Source organism: Neovison vison, chromosome 13, assembly GCF_020171115.1.
Source record: "Neovison vison isolate M4711 chromosome 13, ASM_NN_V1, whole genome shotgun sequence".
In the NCBI taxonomy this organism is placed as follows: domain Eukaryota; kingdom Metazoa; phylum Chordata; class Mammalia; order Carnivora; family Mustelidae; genus Neogale; species Neogale vison.
In genome coordinates this window covers 135498722-135516891 of record NC_058103.1, presented here as the reverse complement: position 1 = coordinate 135516891, position 18170 = coordinate 135498722, and the positions used below count along the sequence as shown (strand labels likewise).

The 18170-nt window shown below is 42.5% G+C and overlaps 1 protein-coding gene across 2 annotated transcripts in view; it reads right to left on the bottom strand.

Moving 5' to 3' along the window:
* TTC23 (tetratricopeptide repeat domain 23) overlaps positions 1–18170 on the bottom strand; it is a 99304-nt gene that overhangs the window by 33894 nt on the left and 47240 nt on the right. For both annotated transcript variants that reach the window (XM_044231021.1, XM_044231022.1), the window contains exon 6: positions 16098–16275. In XM_044231021.1, the coding sequence (XP_044086956.1) occupies positions 16098–16275 (178 nt within the window). The remainder of the gene's footprint in view (positions 1–16097; positions 16276–18170) is intronic.

Here is an 18170-nt window from a genome sequence, read left to right as displayed (position 1 = left end):
GACAAAACCATACTATTAGAACTTTCTAGTCCAGGGGCGCCTGGGTGGCTCAGTTTGTTAAGTGTCTGCCCTGGGCTTAGGTCACAATCTCCAGGTCCTGGGATGGAGCCCCGCAGTGGGCTCCCTGCTCAGCGGGAAGTCTGCTTCTCTCTCCCAATCCCTCCCCATGGCTCATTCTCTCTCAAATAAATAATAAAATCTTAAAAAAAAAAAAAAAAGAAAAGAAAAGAACTTTCTAGTCCAGACCAAACAGTGAGACGGCAAAGACATAGAGACTTGGTTCTCTGATGATCAGCTGAACCCATTTCTGAGTAGAAACTAGACTGCTGCCTCATTAGTCATACTGAAAATCAGCTGAGTTACTAGCTCTAGACTTTTGATAAGGGCTACTCCAAATCAAGATTGCTGATAATAACTTTAATCGTTGTGTTAGAACAACCAGAATTTCATTTTTGTAAATACTAACAATATCCAATGTTTTAAAAATACTTTTCTTATTATAGGATATAAATAAGTATCTAAATTGAATCAAGTAATTCCCACAACCTACCGATTAGTCATTATCCTCAATTTGGCCTGGAGCTCTGACCTGAAATGCTTTCCAAATAATGCACACTCCAAAAAGTAAAGACAATCGGAGCCACGGGGACAGAGTCAAACCATCACACGGTCAGGGTTTGCAGAGAGGGAAACAGAGAGAAAAAAAAGCTTGCCCCACCCCAAAGGCAAACTGAATCCTGTTTACTTGGGATCTTCCCCTGGCTAACTGTGTCCACAGTCCACCACTGGGGAGACCACCAGGTGATGCAAGAAAAGATTTAACTCATATTGTTACAAAGACTTTTAACATACACAATACTTTAGATTGATGAAAACCCAAATTCAAAATAAAAAAAGATTTCATATGTAGTTTCCACTCACTATTATGATTCAAGGCAATGTAAAAGATGTCTATCAAAATTATTTTCAAATGAATAATCACACGTTCTGAGAGCTCTGTAGGTCGCCTTTTGCTTCTGAAGATAGGAAGCAAAATCTTCCAAGGGCAAAAATGCGCACAGTATCAAGCAAGTGGATCCTGAGAGCTTAATCTGAATTTCACAAAATTGTCATAACCTCAACTTTTTTCTGTGTGATACTAATATAAGCATTTATTGTTTTTTCAGAAACTCCATCACTGATCTAATTTATATCTGGTGCTCTTGAAACTTCTAAAAACCATATGCTGGTTGGACATTGAGGGAGTTGGTGGCGGGGGGGGGAATGCAGGAGGAAAAAGGAACCATGATGTTTAAAATGTGCAAGATAAGTATCTCATGGATTCGGTAAAATTGAATTCAGTTTAATTTAATGCAATCCCATTCAACTTACCTTCATTTTTAACTGCTTTCTACAAGCCAGACTGTTTCCTTCATCACACCTGGTCCTGCCTCGGTCACGTCCACGCAATTTCTAGTCCTTTCCACTCCCCCCTTTGCACTACCCATCGGCCCCCTCCTGCTGTCTCTTCCCTTCCTGGCCCGCTCGGAGCTCACCACCCCTCACTGCTGTTATTAAAAAAAAAAAAAAAAAAAGTTCTCAGCTTCACTGAGGCCTTATTTCAAATGGTGAAAAAAGAGGAATCATATAATCAACCACGAGAAGGGGAATGAATCTATTGCGGTTTATTCATATGAGCATTGAATTCTACGGGGGTATTAACCTGCTTACATTTCAGAAACATACCAGCGGGTAGAAAAGTAACTTACAAAAGGTAGCGGAACATCATGGCACCGCTGAGGTTCAAGTTTCTGTTTTAAAGCAAAAAACAAAACAAAACCCCCAAACCCTTTCATTTCAAGCCCAATCTTCCAAGTTCTCTAAAGACCAGAGCAGTTAAAAGCTGCTCTCCCTGAAGCAGGTGGAGAGAGCCTGGAGGTTCACTGAGCTGTGCCCACCCGGCTGCCCCCAAAAGACCCTCTGTGGAACAGGAGAGCTCTGGGAGATGCAGATTGAGAACCACAGCTCTGCAGGGAACAGGAGGCCTCCTTAGGGAGCAAGCAGAAAGGCAGTTGACAAAGCTAGTGATTAGATTACCCAATTTGCCAAACTAAACCACTGCTCACGATTCTGGAACAACAGCTCTGTTTGCTGCGAGAATATAAATACCCCTGTTGTATACATCTGAGAGCATTTAAGGACTAGTTGTTAGTGTTAACAGAATTACAGGAGCCATGCCTGCCTGTCTGGCTTTATGCAAGAGCCCAACTAATGGGCCCCCTTGGGGATCTGTGGCTTGACTCTATTCGCTCCTCATTATTTATTAATCTCCCAGGGCTCAAATTTCTCCTCCCGTTCTTTGTTGTCTTCAGTATCTTATGGTTATATGCTTATCAACTGTCATCTTGAAGCTGAGAAGGGAGTGTTTAATGTTTCTAAATCTCAAGCTGTTAGCGTGTTGTACTGGGTTAATAACACAAACCAAAACCAAACCTTTAATATCCCGTCTCGAGCAAGGTCCTTACTTGAAAAACCTCATTCACAAGGCCAACCACCTCCAGCCCTGCCAAGGGACAGAGCAGCTGTTGCTTTCTGGTCCTTCTGTGCGTTTCTGGGGGAAACCACGGAGTCCGCAGGGCCAAGCCAGCTGTCAATACACACAGCCAGAGTTGGGGCTGGCAGGCTCTTATCGAACTGAGGCTGTCCCCTTGGATTTGTGAAATGTGTAATCGTTCTTGAAGAGAAAACTTGATGACTAGTAAAAAGGATGCTTCTACTTAGGCAAGCAGGCCCCATTACGTGAACACTCAACTTAAAACATGCAGGGTTCTGACGGCGGAACCCCAGCTCTTGGCAGGAGGGAGGGACAGATTCTTTTCCCATTTGGTAAGAAGTAGGAGATCACTGACTCAGAGAGAAATCTCCCCTCCCATAGCCAAGTGGAGAGTACACAAGTCGCTCAAGGAACGTTTATGAACCTAAACTGGGTCTCTTTACCCTGGGGAACACTCACGGGGAAGACGAGATCAGTCTCCAACTCAGTAACTGGGGGGATCTCTTTGTATAGCTGAAGGCTTGCACTGGGGAGGACGGTGGGAAGGGGGGAAACTCACACTGGTTCAGCACCGACTTTTGTCAGCCATGGTGCTCCGTGAATTATATACACCTGCTCACTGAGTCACGGAATGAGCCGTAAAGGTGATGTCAACAGCCCGATTTACTGATGGGGAAAATGAATTATCTGGGAGATCAAGCGGCTAACTGAAAACGTCACATCGAGGGGTCCGTGGCAAGACAAGGATTCAAACTAAGGCCTGTGATTCCCAGTTGCACCCCTTTCTCGTCTAATATTTGGTTGTTAAGAGAGTAAAAGTTACGGAACGATGATTTTCTAATCAACATAATGAAGTATTACTTGAGAGTCAGAGAAATAGGTGCTAGGAAATAGACTAGGCCCAGAAGTTGAAATGGGCTGGCGAGGGGGAGACCGGGCTGCCAATGTGTGGGTCCCAAAGCAGCTTCTGAGAACTAACCACAGAAGGACGGCACCGGAGTGGGGAGTTAGGCAGTGGGTGACGGATGGAGCAGATGATGAAGGTGCTTTCTGGGGCACCTGGGTGGCCCAGTGGGTTAAGCTTCTGCCTTCAGCTCAGGTCATGATCTCAGGGTCCTGGGATGGAGCCCCACATAGGGCTCTCTGCTCAGCAGGGAGCCTGCTCCCCGCCCCCCTCGCCTCTCTGCCTACTTGTTGTGATCTCTTTCTCTCTGTCAAATAAGTAAATAAAATCTTTTTGTTTTTTCCACATGTCTGTGTGTCTGCTTTGATTCCAGTCCCCTTGTCACTGTGAGGTGTGAGCTTGGTGTGTTCCTTCTAGAACTGCCCAGCCATGTAGTTACACGGCTTTCCCTCCTGGCCTTTGCCGGAGCCCGCCTCCCACCCTTTAGCTTTGGGCTGGTGGCCTTGTACCAGACAGGGTCACGTTACAACTCCAGGCTGACGCTTCCTTTCCTCTCCAGTCTTTGGCAGGCAGGGAAGCCTCTCACTGCCGCCCACCCCGCAGGGGCCTGGGGCAGCGGAGAGCCTTGGCTAAGAGAAAGATGTGGCTGGGACTCCCGGGGGTAGGGGTGGGGAGTAGATGAAAGGGAAATCACTGGGTGCGGAGGGGAGGGCATTCAAAAACTGAGTTCAAGGGCCCCAGAGGAAGCCGGTTTCTTTTAATAGAGAGTCCTCTGTGGCCACCCTCCAGTTGTCAATTTTAGCTCTTCCAAAGGGCTGGGGAGAAAAGGTCCTCCTCTCCGTAAGGGTTAGCACCAAAATAGATATGTGGAGAATTTAGATTTTCATCTGCTCTTGGTTAATAGTGTGTGTTTTCTTAAAACATAGCTAGATTTTTTTATAGATTATAGGAGTAATACCCCTACATAATTTTGAAAGAGCCTAAGTGGTAAGTTAAAACACCCTCTCCCTTCTGTCTATAAGCCTCACGGTCTTCTCCCCATTCGCAGTCTGACTTCTTACAGCGATCACTACCAAGTTTCCCCGTGTGTCCCCTTTGAAATACTGACACGCTTATGCATACGCACACCTGCACAGACGCGCATGCGCGCTGAGGGCCTGACTCTGCCCTGCCGCCCCCTCCCCCAGCTTTGTCGGCCACCAGCCCTCCGGGCTCTGCCACAGTGACTCCCGTCTCCTCTCTTCAGGCCTCTCTGTTGGGAGCTCTCACAGCACCCGGGACCTTTCTCTAGGTGCAGGTCACAGTTGCCTTTCCACATTCATCTGTGTGACTGTTCAGCTAAGACCTATGTCACTCCGTAGGCTGCCCCTGGACCGGGGGCACCTTGCGGGGTCTGACCAGTTGTTGACTCAATAAACATTCTGGTCTACATCTGGCTTTTTAAAAATAATCATGTCCTCTGGGCATCTCTCAAGGCGGAACACACATATCATCCATCCATCCATCCATCCATCCATCAAGTGTGTGTCTAATTTCCAAAGGCTCACTGTTGCCAGCGACACAGTTTCACTGCGTACAAGTCTTTGCACACGTGTACACATCTATCTGTTGGGTAAGTTTCTAGATGTGAACCAGCTGGTCAAGGAGTCAATGCGTTATAACATCGTAGAGGGAATATCAACTGTTTCCCCCGCAAAGTGGTGCCAATCCCCATTCCTTTCAGTGGTGCATAAGGATGCCTGCTTTCTTGTACCCTTGCCATCCCCGGCATCATCAGACTCTTGTTTTGCTCAGTTACAGTGTATTTTTTTTTAAATTTTGTTTATTTATTTGACAGACAGAGATCATAAGTAGGCAGAGAGATAGGCAAAGAGAGAGGAGGAAGCAGGCTCCCGGCCAAGCAGAGAGCCCAATGCGGGGCTCGATCCCAGGACCCTGGGATCATGACCTGAGCCGAAGGCAGAGGCTTTAACCCACTGAGCCACCCAGGCGCCCCACAGTGTATTTCTTTAAAAACAAATGACGTCGACCATTATTTTTCTACGGTTATGGGCTATTTGTAGTTCCGCTTCTGTAAACTGACCATTCCTGCCTTTTGTCTCTATTTCTAGGGAGTTGTCTTTTTCATCTAGATTTTTTTTTAAGCTTTATTTATTTATTTTAGAGAGAGAGAGAGAGAGCGCATAAGAGGGAGAGGGAGAGAGAATCTCAAACAGATTCCCCATTGAACATGGAGTCCAACACAGGCTCCATTTCAGGAGGTGTCGGTCACTCAACCGAGCCACCCAGGCACCCCCCACCTAGCTTTTATAAGAACTCTTTTCTCTGTCTTCTCTCTTTGATATTTATTCTTTGACTTTGTGATATTTTGTCACGGAGAAGTTTTTTGTTTTTAGGCCATCAAATTCATCCATCTTTCTTTCTCTTTTTCTTTCTCGTCTTCTCTCTGTCTCTCAGTCTATACACCCATATGCACACATGCAGAGGAAAGATAAAACTCTTCTTGGAAGGGAGGCCCCAGATGACTTGTAACTCATTTCTTTGTATTCCTCTGTATGGCTTGATCTTTTAAATATAAAGAGCATTATCATTTTTATAAAAAAAATAGTCACTTAAAAAGAAACAATATAGCATCTGGATTTATGTCATTCTTGGAAAAGTTTTATGATGCGCAGAATCACAATTGCATTCTGCATCTTTTCTAATTTTAAACAAGAAAGGGTAGTACTTTCAGAGATTTGGGAAATTATAAATAGCGCATTACAGCAAATACACAGCAATGAACCAGAACCAATCAGAGGTGCTGCCTTGGGTGCTGTCGTCCGAAGCTGGCAGGAGTCGGGTGTGAACACCTGTCACCCGTCCCCTGGGTCTGGCCAAGGTTGCCCAGAGAAACCTGAAGCCACATTTTCTGACCTCCAAGTGTTTGGTAGTTTGACTGATATATTAGTTTGCGATACTTTGTAAATCCAACTGCCCGCAAATCTGGGAACTACTGAGAGGCAGAGTTGCCCTGAAAACGGAAAAGAAAGACAGGCAAGTCAACTATCAGAGACGTCAAAAAGCAGCCGCAGCTCGTGGGGCGTCAACTCATCCCTCTACTGAACACACACACCCACGACGTCCTCACAGAATGAGATCCTGGGAGTTTTCTTGCGGAGAGGAAAACACAGGTCTATTGCCAAAATCTGCCATGAGTAGTTTGAGAAACAATTGTGCCTGCAGGTTGTCCGCAGACCCCTGCGGCACGGGGACTGATGGGGCCCAGCGCAGTCATGTCACTGGCCCCGGGGACCACCGCCTTCCCCGTGTGGTGGCTCCGTGGGGCTTGGTATTTTTCTCCACTTGAATGGGTTTGTTCCCGAAATACTTTGGAACTTGTCGACATTCTCCAGAAAATAAAAGGTCTTTTCTCTCTGGGCATTTCTGTCACTCCAAAGGAATGAAGAGCGGAAAAACTAGAGGGTAAAATAACAAAACCCCTTTTCTTTGCGGGTACTTACTAAATGGCTTTTAGCCGAGGGCTCCCGTGGAGAGCTGCAGCCACATTGTACCTTTCTGTGTCTAGGTAAAGCTCTTAGAGAAAAGAGGAGCCTTGATAAATGTTTAATAATTACCGTTAATAAATAAAAGAAGCTTATACTGGCAACATGCCTAATGGTTCACAAAGCAGTTTCCATTTTGAACCTTTGAGCAGTTCTGTGAAATGGATAGGGCCTTTTGTAGGACTGGATTTTTTGTTTTGTTTTGTTTTTTGGAGAGGTTAAATGACTTGTATAATCAAAGAGCTAGCAAACAGAAGACTTTGTGGACTCCCACTCAGATTTTCTGACTTCATACCCAGTGTTATTTCAACATCACAAAGCTCTCTCTCTAATAACGATTGGTAAGTATTTATTTAAACACTCTCCAATCTTTATTAAACTCAAGAATAAACAACAATAAAAGACAAATTAAATTTTACAAGTGTTATAAAAATGAGTCAATTATTCTACAACTCTAATACAGAGAAATCCTTCTAAAAAATTCAAAATCCAAATGCAAGTGAAGGGAAATGTTGAAAATGTGAAAGCAATTAAGAAAGCTTTTGCATGGCCAAAAAGCATTATGAATCTACAAGAAAATATATTGGAGCTAATAAATGAGTTCAGCAGGATAGCAGCATGTAAGATAAACCTACCATTTGTATTTCTGCACACTAGCAATGAACAGCAGGGAAAGGAAATAAAGAAAAAAAAAGTTTTTGTTTCTAAGAGCATCAAAAGAACAAGACACCTGGGAATAAATCTCCCAAAATAAGTACAAAACTTATACTATAAAACATGGTTGAGTTTATTAAAAAAAAAAAAAGGTTGAAAGAAACCAGGGAAGAACTGAATAAATAAAGATATCTTATGTTCATGTATGGAAAGCCTTAATATTGTGAGGAAGTTAATACGGACTCAGTGTTTTGTTTTGTTTTTCCAGAAACTGATAAGCTTAACCTAAAATTCACATAAAAGCGTAAGGAAGCCAGAAGAGCCAAAACAATCTTAAAAAAGAGTAAAGAAGTTGGAGATGTCACTCTTAGAGATTTCAAAACTTACCATAAAACTTGTGCACGAATGTTCACAGTAGCATTATTCGTAATATCCATAAATGTACTACTATAAGACATTACATGAGAGTGTGGAAATCTGGATCAATGGAATAGAATCAAAAGTCCAAAAGTAAACCCCTACATTTATGGTCAATTGATTTTGACACAGGTCCCAAGGTAATTCGGTGGAGAAAAGATAGTCCTGGGACTATCTTGGTCTTGGGACAACCAGGATATTCACATGCAAAAGAGTGACGTTGGAGCCTTACTTTACATCCTAAAAAAAAAAAAGAAAAATGAACTCGGGGCGCCTGGGTGGCTCAGTGGGTTAAGCCTCTGCTTTCGGCTCAGGTCATGATTTCACGGTCTTGGGATTGAGCCCCGCATCGGGCTCTCTGCTCAGCGGGGACCCTGCTTCCCCCTCTCTCTGCCTGCCTCTCTGCCTACCTGTGATCTTTCTCTCTGTCAAATAAATAAATAAAATCTTAAAAAAAATGAACTCAAAATGGATCAAAGACTTCAATGTAAAAATTAAACTATAAAACTCATAGAAGAAAACAGATACAAGCCTTCATCAACTTGGATTAGGCAATGGTTTCTTAGATGTGAGGCTGAAAGCACAAGCCACAAAAGAAAAAGCATACCCTGGACTTCAGTGAAAGTAAAAACTTTTATGCTTCTGAGGATGTGATCAAGAAAGTGAGAGGACAACCCAGAGGACGGGAGAAAATATTTATACATCGTGTATCTGATAAGGGTCTAGTGTCTAATATCCCATAGGAAGGACTCTTTAAAGCCAACAATGAAAAGACAAGTAACCCTATTTAAAAATGAGCAAAGGATTTGAATAAACCTTTCTCCAAAGATGGACAAATGAGCACACACATATCCATGGAGGCAGAACACCATGAGTCATTGGAGAGATTTAAGTCAAAATCCCAGCGGGATACCACTCTGCACCCCCGAGGATGGCTGAAATCAGAAGGACAGATCCTAACGCGTGTTAGCAAGAATGGGAAGGAAGTAGAATTCTCAGCCATTGTTGGTGGGACTCAGATGCTGAGGCTGCTTTGGAGAGTGGCTTGGCAGCTCCTCAAAGAGTCAGGTTCTCTTTATACCCAAGAGAACTGAAAACCTATATCCATGTAAAAACTTGCATGTGAATGCTCAGAGCAGCAAGATTTGTAATCTCCATGGAGTGGAAACAACCCAAGCATCCATCAACTGATGAAGAGATGAATCAAGGGTGAGTTTTAGGGTATATAAATTATCTCAGTAAAAACACCATAAACAAAATAAAATGCAAATGGCAAATCAGGTGAAAATATTTATGACACATGTCATAGATAAAGGGGCAATATGTGCCGGACGTACTGACTTTAATTTTTTTTTAATTTTTAAAAGATTTTATTTTTTAAAAAAGATTTTACTTATTTGTCAGAGAGAGAGAGCACAGGCAGGGGGAGTGGTGGGCAGAGGGAGAAGTAGGCTCCCTGCTGAGCAAGGAGCCTGATGTGGGACTCGATCCCAGGACCCTGGGATCATGACCTGAGCTAAAGGCAGATGCTTAACTGACTGAGCCACCCAGTGTCCCTGTAATGACTTTTAACAGTTAAGGGAAACTAGATAAAAATTCTATTAAAAAGTAGACAAATGTTAGGAAAAGAAAATTCACAAAAAATATATTAAGGAAATCCACTGAACCTATGAAAAGATAGGTAATTTTATTGTGCAGATTAAAACTATACAGAAACTTCACTTCTTGCCTCTCAGATAGAACTAAATGAAAAGTTTGACGATACAGTCTTTGGGAAGAGGCTGTTGGGCAAACAGCACAGTCTGACTTTGCTGGTGGGAGTATAAATGGTAGAAGCCCCAAGAAAGGCAATATCCAGCAAAACTACCAACACAACCAGCTCCCTTTGGCGGAGCATTCCCATGTCTAGGAATTTACTCTGAAGATACAACTCCAATAATATAAAAATATATGTGAGTAAGATTATTCATTAGAACATTGTCTGTAATTACAGAATACTGGGACCTATCGAAATGTCCAAACAGAAGACGATTTGAGAAAAACACAGTATGTGCCTAAAGTGGATTATCATACCTTTGTACAGATGAATGAATTGCTATAAAGTGATTTCCAGAATATACTGCTAGGAGGGAAAAGAACACATACACACAGCAAATAAATAACCTGGTGGGAGGAGGCAGGGACTTTCCTAAAAGTAGAACAACCATTGATAAATGGGGATGGGATGGCAGAATGGAAAATCATTCATCTACCACCATCACTATAGAGAGTGGTTTGGGAAAGAGTCATCAACGCATGCTAAACGTTGAGAAACTGTGCAAAGGAGTGAGATATATATGTGGTCTTAAAATTGTCTCTTTATGAATGCTTATTGGTATTCAAAGGGAACAATGGTTCCCATACAGGGAAGAATCACTTTGATTGGGTGATAAACATAGCGTCACTAATGAAGGACAGGTAGATGTCATGTGCCTCCAGATGTACTACCCTAAGAAATACAATATCCTTTTGTAGTATTCTGGCTGGGCATGCATTGTCCAAACCTAGTCACAAGAAAACATCAGATAAACCCAAACTGAGATATAGTCTAGAAAATGGCTGATCTGTACTCTTCACAAATGTCAATGTCAAAGGAGACAAAGACAAGCTGAGAAACCATTCTAGATTAAAGACCAGAGGCATAATGACTAAAGGTAACACATGAACCCGGACTGGATCTTGTATTGGATGGAAAAAAAAAATGCCATAAAGGACAGTACTGGGACAACTGACAAAGGAGAATATGGCTTCTACCAATGAGAACATTCGTGAATTTGATGACTGTATTGTGATTACCCCAGAGACTATCTTTGTGAAGTACTCAGGGATAGAAGGACACAATATAATCAAATACTTCCAGATGATTACAAAGTGTAAATAGTTACCACTTTGTGCCTATATATGCATGCATGTGTGTCTATATAGACAGATAGGGAGAACAACTGTGGCAAAATACTTTAAAATGGTGACTCTGGGCAGGGGTGGGGGTGCCTGGGTGGCTCAGTTGGTTACGTGTCCAGCTCTTGGTTTCAGCTCAGGTCCTGATCTCTGGGTCTCAAGACTGAGCCTGGCATTGGGCTCCATGACCAGTGGAGAATCTGTTGATATTCTCTCCCTCACCCTTTACGCTCCCCTCCCCTACTTTCCCTCTCAAATAAATAAATAAATCTTTTTTAAAAAATGGTGAATCTGGGCCCTACAAACAAGAGGGACTACTTAACCCATTTTCCATTCACATAGTACCACGGGTTCCTAGAGGTGATAAGGCCTAATATACTGGAAGGTAGAATCCTTTCAATGATCCCTGCTCTTAGAAATTCCAATTTCTTTCTCTACACTAGTATTTCCTAAACTATGGCCCAGGGAACACTAGTGTCTCATAGATATATGATTCTCGATTCTCAGTACCACATTTGGTATTTCCAATGCACACTAAAACCATATGTTAGAGAGACACGTATTTAGTTTTAACTTAATAGTTCCCAACTTTATTTAATCACAAACATCTTTTCTAGGAAGACCTATGCATTCTTGTGAGATGTGTGAGATGCTAGTATTCTCTGGAACATAGTTTGGGAAATGCTTCTCTAAACCAAATTCAAATCTTTGGAATGCCTACTGCTGGGTCTTTGAAGCCCCCTGTCTTCCATTCCAGGGGCTTTTGTTATGGGTAATGACCCCCACTGGGGGACTCTGAGCACATTATCACTTGATACCTTTCTTTGAACTTTAGAAACTGGTACAGCAAAGATTGCATGGAGACTTTAAGGGAGGAAATGGATATCCTCAGGATACATTTAGGAAACCAGGATTAAGGACAAATTTTAAATTAAATTTGAGATTATATTGTATCACGTGGGAGTGAAAAATAGCGTAAAAGAGTTGGCAAGGTTGGTATGAAACTGGTTCAGTTAAGAACAAAGGGAAACCAACGTCTGGTGGCTAGATAAATCAAAATTACCCTTTGGCAGAATGTCAACCTGAATCAAGAACTATAAAACATTCACATCTTTCCTTCTGGTGGTTTAACGTCTGAAAATTTATACCAGCAAATAATCAAAGAAAAAAAGCATTTTGTATAAGAATGTTCAGAATTACGGGTACTAACAAAACATGGCCAGTCCACTGAGCTCCTGCACTCCATAAATGGTCCCACCAGCCATACCTTAACAAGAAACCTGGCCCAACACCAGACTCCTCCGTTTCCTTCACTTCCCCAACTCCTTAGCTCACTGTTTCTAGTCTCTATGCATCTCTCAAGTCTGTCCATGTTTTTATCCCCATGATAACACCTGAGTCCAGGTGTTACATTCCCCACCTGGTCTGCTGTGGCCATCTCCTGATACATCCTTGATTATTTCTTTGCCATCCAGTCCATTCTCCACACTGTGACCCTTCAAGACTGATAATCTCATGATGTCAGTCTTCCTGCTTGAAAAACCCTTAACTGCTCTTAGCATGAAGCTCAAATTCCTTCCCATGATTTTCAACACCCCGCTTGAATGATACCAAATAGGGTCTTCACCATCCCACTGCCCAGGCAGAGGGAACTTGCTTCGGTTCCCTGAAGTCGAGCTGCATCTCACTTTCAGACTTTTGCACACGCTCTTCCCTCTGCCTGGGCTGGTCTTCCTCACCTCTCTTTTTTTTTTTTTTTTTTTTTAAAAGACTTTTATTTATTTATTTGACTGAGAGAGATCACAAGTAGGCAGAGAGGCAGGCAGAGAGAGAGGAAGGGAAGCAGTCTCCCTGTTGAGCAGAGAGACCGATGTGGGACTCGATCCCAGGACCCTGAGATCATGACCTGAGCCGAAGGCAGCGGCTTAACCCACTGAGACACCCAGGCACCCCTTCCTCACCTCTTAGTACTTTGTGAAATAGGTCTCTGTAATTAACAACTCAGGAAACAACAGATGTTGCTGAGGATGTAGAAAGAGGGGAATCCTCCTACACTGTTGGTAGGAATGCAGGCTGGTGCAGCCGCTCTGGAAAACACTATAGAGATTCCCCAAAAAGTTAAAAGTAGAGCTATCCTATGACCCAGCAATTGCATCATTGGGTATTTATCCAAAGGATACAAAAATAGTGATTCAAAGGGGTACCTGTGCCTCAATATTTATAACAGCAATGTTCACAATAGCCAAACCATGGACAGAGACCAGATGTCCATGGACAGATGAATGGATAAAGAAGACGTGGTGTATTTATACAATGGAATATTACTCGGCTATCAAAAAGAATGAAATCTTGCCATCTGCAATGATATGGATGGAACTAGAGGGGATTAGGCTAAGTGAAATAAGTCAATCAGAAAGACAAACACCATATGATTTCACTCATATGTGGAATTAAGAAACAAAACAGACGAACATAGGGGAAGGGAAGGAAAAATAAAATAAGATGAAAACAGACAGGGAGACAAACCGTAAGACGCTGAACTCTAGGAAACACACTGAGGGTTGATGGAAGGGAGAGATGGCTGGGGGATGGGGATGTGGTGATGGGCATTAAGGAGGGCACATGATATAATGAGCACTGGGTGTTATATGCAACTGATGAATCACTAAATTCTACCCCAGAAACTAATAATATACTGTATGTTAACTAAATTGAATTTATATTAAAAAAATTTTAAAAATTACGTACTTATGTTTATTACGTTTGCTTCCTCACATCTCACTCACTACACAATCTGGTTTCTGCCTCTTGACTGCCCCAGTGTTTCCCTTGACCAAGTCATCAAGGAAAGAGAAAGGAAAAAGAAAGGAAAGAGGGGAATTTTTAAAATCCTGTGTAGTGCTATGTGTCAGGCACTGTGCTAAGCACTTTAGGATTTAGGAATACTCATCCATTTATTCTCCCAACTGCCCCGTGTCCTTCAGAACAGCAAAAGGTATCAAAAGACACAGAAGATACCACTTTCACTTTTACTTTTGCTCATGTTTTTCTGCCAAATTCTTCTCTGGTCTCTTTGCCACATCATCCTTCCTGACTTGACCAATGAACGCTGAAGTTTCTTAAGGCTCTGTTGTATCCTTTTCTCTTCTCACTCAATAACCTCCCCACCCCAACACACACTGCTGGGTGATCTCATCCTCTCCCAAGGAAACTGACTGCATATACGTAGATGACTTCCTGATCCCTGTTCTGAGCTCTAGTCCCGATTATGTAACTGACATTTCCACCTGTATGGGCATCTCAGACCCGCCTTTGAAACCTGAGCTCGCCATCTCTCCAGCACCTGTCAACGCCTGCTCCCCAGCCCCCACTGTACCTGGCACAAACATCCATGCAGTTGTTTAGACCAGAAACCCAGGAGTCATCATTGACTCATCCCCATGCCCTCTTCTCCCCACATCTGATCTATCTCCATACCTCATCAATTCTGCCTCGTCCATCTTTGTCAAACCCGTCTCCTTCTCTTCATCCTTACTATCATCATCCTTGTCCAAGGCAAAATCATCTTCAGCCTTTGCTACTTTGGTAGTCTCCAAACTGTTCTCCCTACTTCCACTGTTGGCACATTTTCCCTGGCCCATTCTGTTACATACCAGCTAGAAAAATCTTCCTGAAAACCACTGGGTTTGACTATGGGCTATGCTATTTATTGGCATCAAGGGTACTCCTGGGCCTATTGCTCAACCTTTCTAATTTTTGACTTCCTTATCTATAAACTGGACATAATACTATGTCATAGGGAGATAGTAATTAAGAGAGATAATCCAGGGGCACCTGGGTGGCTCAGTGGGTTAAAGCCTCTGCCTTCGGCTCAGGTCACAATGTCAGGGTCCTGGGATCGAGCTGCACATGGGCCTCTGCTCAGCAAGGAGCCTGCTTTCCTCTCTCTCTCTCTCTGCCGGCCTCTCTGCCTACCTGTGACCTCTGTCTGTCAGATGAATAAATAAAATATTAAAAAAAAAGGAGAGATAATCCAGATAACAGTGACAGAATAGGATATTCTAAAAACTCTGGGTGGGTGTATCCATGGTCTGACAAATTTAAAAAGAAAGAGCAATCCAGAACTCTTAATCCCATGTCATTGCATCTGATCCTAAATAACAAGAATAGTTCGGTCTATATTTTACAACTTTAACAGGGAAAAATGTTCAGACAAAACAATTTAAAATGTGTTTTTAGCAGATGATGCCATCCAAAAATATGGAACTCACTGTGATGGTTAATTTTATGTGTCAACTTGGTGAGGCCGTGGTGCCCGGTTTTTAGGTCAAACACTAGTCTGGATGTTGCTGTGAATGCATCTTGTAGATGTGATTAACATTTACAGTCAGACTTGGAGTAAAGGACGTTGCCCTCAGCGATGTGAGTGGGCCTTATCCAATCAGTTGAAGGCCTAAAGAGCAAAAAACTGAGGTTTTCTGGAGAAGAAGGGAATCCGTCTCAAGACTATAACATAGAGATCGGGCCTGAGTTTTCAGCCGGCCTGCCTACCCTATGTATTTCGGACTCGTGCGCCGCCCCCCACAACTGCGTCAGTCAATTCCTTAAAATCAATCTCTCCCTCTGTATATGTCCTGTTGGTTGTTTCTCAGGAGAACCCGGACTGACACACTCACAGAGGAGTCCTACGATGATAAAGGAGATCAGGGGCTAATAAATGACAACTCCCAGTGGCTTCAAGTGAAGATTTTAGAATGGTAGAAGACTTTAGATGGTAGAAGATTTTAGATGGTTAGAAAAGAACCCGAATCAGTTTGATAACATAAGCTCTAAATAAACATGAGAAGACAAAGAACTTCAGAAAACAAGACTTCAATCATGGCACGAATAGGAGAAAAGCTGTCTTCAAGAGTCTCAGGCTATCTGAGGACCACGCACCTGGCAACAGAGGACCCCTCTCCCACACTTATCCACGCGGTCACCTAGACGAAGATGTTCTTATCCACAGCAAACAACAAAACCAGGCATTCTGAGCTGCTCTTCCACTCATGTCCATGGAAACCAGTTGGTCCAGAAGAACTCTGGTGGCCCGTAGATTGCAGCTTACCTGTAGAAAATGGTTGACGGATGCGTCGTGAAGTCCCAGGGCTTGCTCGACACCGGCTAATTCCCTCAATATTGGTACACACTCAAGACTTTTTTCACCTCGACTGCTCTCAATATATTCTAAAGCCTCTTGGTAGTGAGGCAGAGCTTCTTTTGATTTCTTCTGACTTTGATACATCCTAAAAACAAAAAAATCAAAGAGATTACTTCTTAAATAATTAGAAGACATATAGGTGGGAAAATGTATAAATATAAGGGTTACAATTTGGCTCTCTGACCCCTGTTGCCCAGGTTCACTCTCCAGCAAGCTAAGTTCTTGTTTCCTCCAAAGAGGCAGCAGGCACAATGGTCAAGCAGGTGGAGTCTAGAATAACGAGGAAGCTTTGGATCCTGGCTCCACTAGCTACCAGATGTGTGAATTTCCAGTTGCTTCACAGCTTTCCCACCTCTGAGTTAAGAATAGTAACAGTCCTTACTTTATTGGGTTACAGGGAAGATGAAATTAGCTAATACTCTTAAAAACACCTAGAACAGTCTCTGACATACAGTAAGTGCTATGTAGGTGTTGAGTTAAAGAATATAAAATAGTTAACAAACAATAAGAGCTAGCATGAAGGATACCGAGATGCTGATAACTGATCTGTTGAGAAATTACAGAAATTTCCCAGTATTGGTGAGGGCACAAAGCACTCTCATTAACTGTTAGAAAGGATATAATTTGAGCGTAAACTTTTCTGTATCAAAATTCTACATACATAAGTACAGACATGTTTCTGCTAATGGCATTTTCGTAGTTTCTCTTAAAAAGAGTTACTCTGGCAGGACATGTACGGGGATGTTTATCTAAGCACTCTTTGTAATAGTGGAAAAGTACAAAGCACTTAAAATACACAAATAGGAGATCCTCCAAGCAGATAACAGTAAGTATCTCACTCCTGTGGAATGCCACAATAGCCCTTAAAGTTGATGTAGATCCAGATTTACTGACACAGAAATATAAAAGGCAGAATACAAAAATGCTTTGTATAGTATCTCATGCAGGTGAAAATGTTATAGCTTAATCTATATGCACGATATACGCATTAAGAGCCATCTAAATGGACAATAAAATGTGAGCAGTAGTTACCTTTTTTTTTTTTTTTAAATTTGACAGACAGAGATCACAAGTAGGCAGAGAGGCAGGCAGAGAGAGAGAGAAGGAAGTACGCTCCCCGCTGAGCAGAGAGCCCAATGCAGGACTCAAACTCAGGACCCTGAGATCATGACCTGAGCGGAAGGCAGAGGCTTAACCCACTGAGCCACCCAGGCGCCCCAGCAGGAGTTACCTTTAAAGGGTTGGTAGTGATTTTGACTTTACTTACTTATGCTTTTTAAATTTCCCATATTTTCTTCTATAAAATTCTATTACTCTGACATCAGAAAAATGTTAATTTAAAAACTGTGAGTTAAGGGGGCAGTGGGAAAATGTTCTTGACCCTTTCTGGGATAAAACCCTGTCACGTAAAAAAAAATACCCGTGTATTTTGTTCAGCAAACATACTAGCAGACATTTAAAAAACACTCTTCTCTAAAATATTTGCTAAGAAATACTTTGGGGCACCTGGGTGGCTCAGTGGGTTAAAGCCTCTGCCTTCAGCTCAGGTCATGGTCTCAGGATCCCGGGATCAGGTCCTGCATCGGCTCTCTGCTCGGCGGGGAGCCTGTTTCCTCCTCTCTCTGCCTGCCTCTCTGCCTACTTGTGATCTCTGTCTGTCAAATAAATAAATAAAAATCTTAAAAAAAAAAAAAAAAGAAATAGAAACTTTTTCTTGCATGGAAGAACTTTATGTATCAAATTCATTATGAAAGCTACCAATCCCTTCTATGTTACCCTTTACCTTAGAATCTTTACTACAAAAAGATCTTATAATTCCTAACTGCCCATAGATAAAGGGACACATAATGTGATTAAGTGACTAGGAAACTACATGCAAAAAAAAAAGAAGGTCTTTAACTCAGTTTTCAACTGAGTCACTGGAATTTGTTCACAACCATTTTGTTCTCTAATATATTTCAAAGGAACTGATAGACAGAA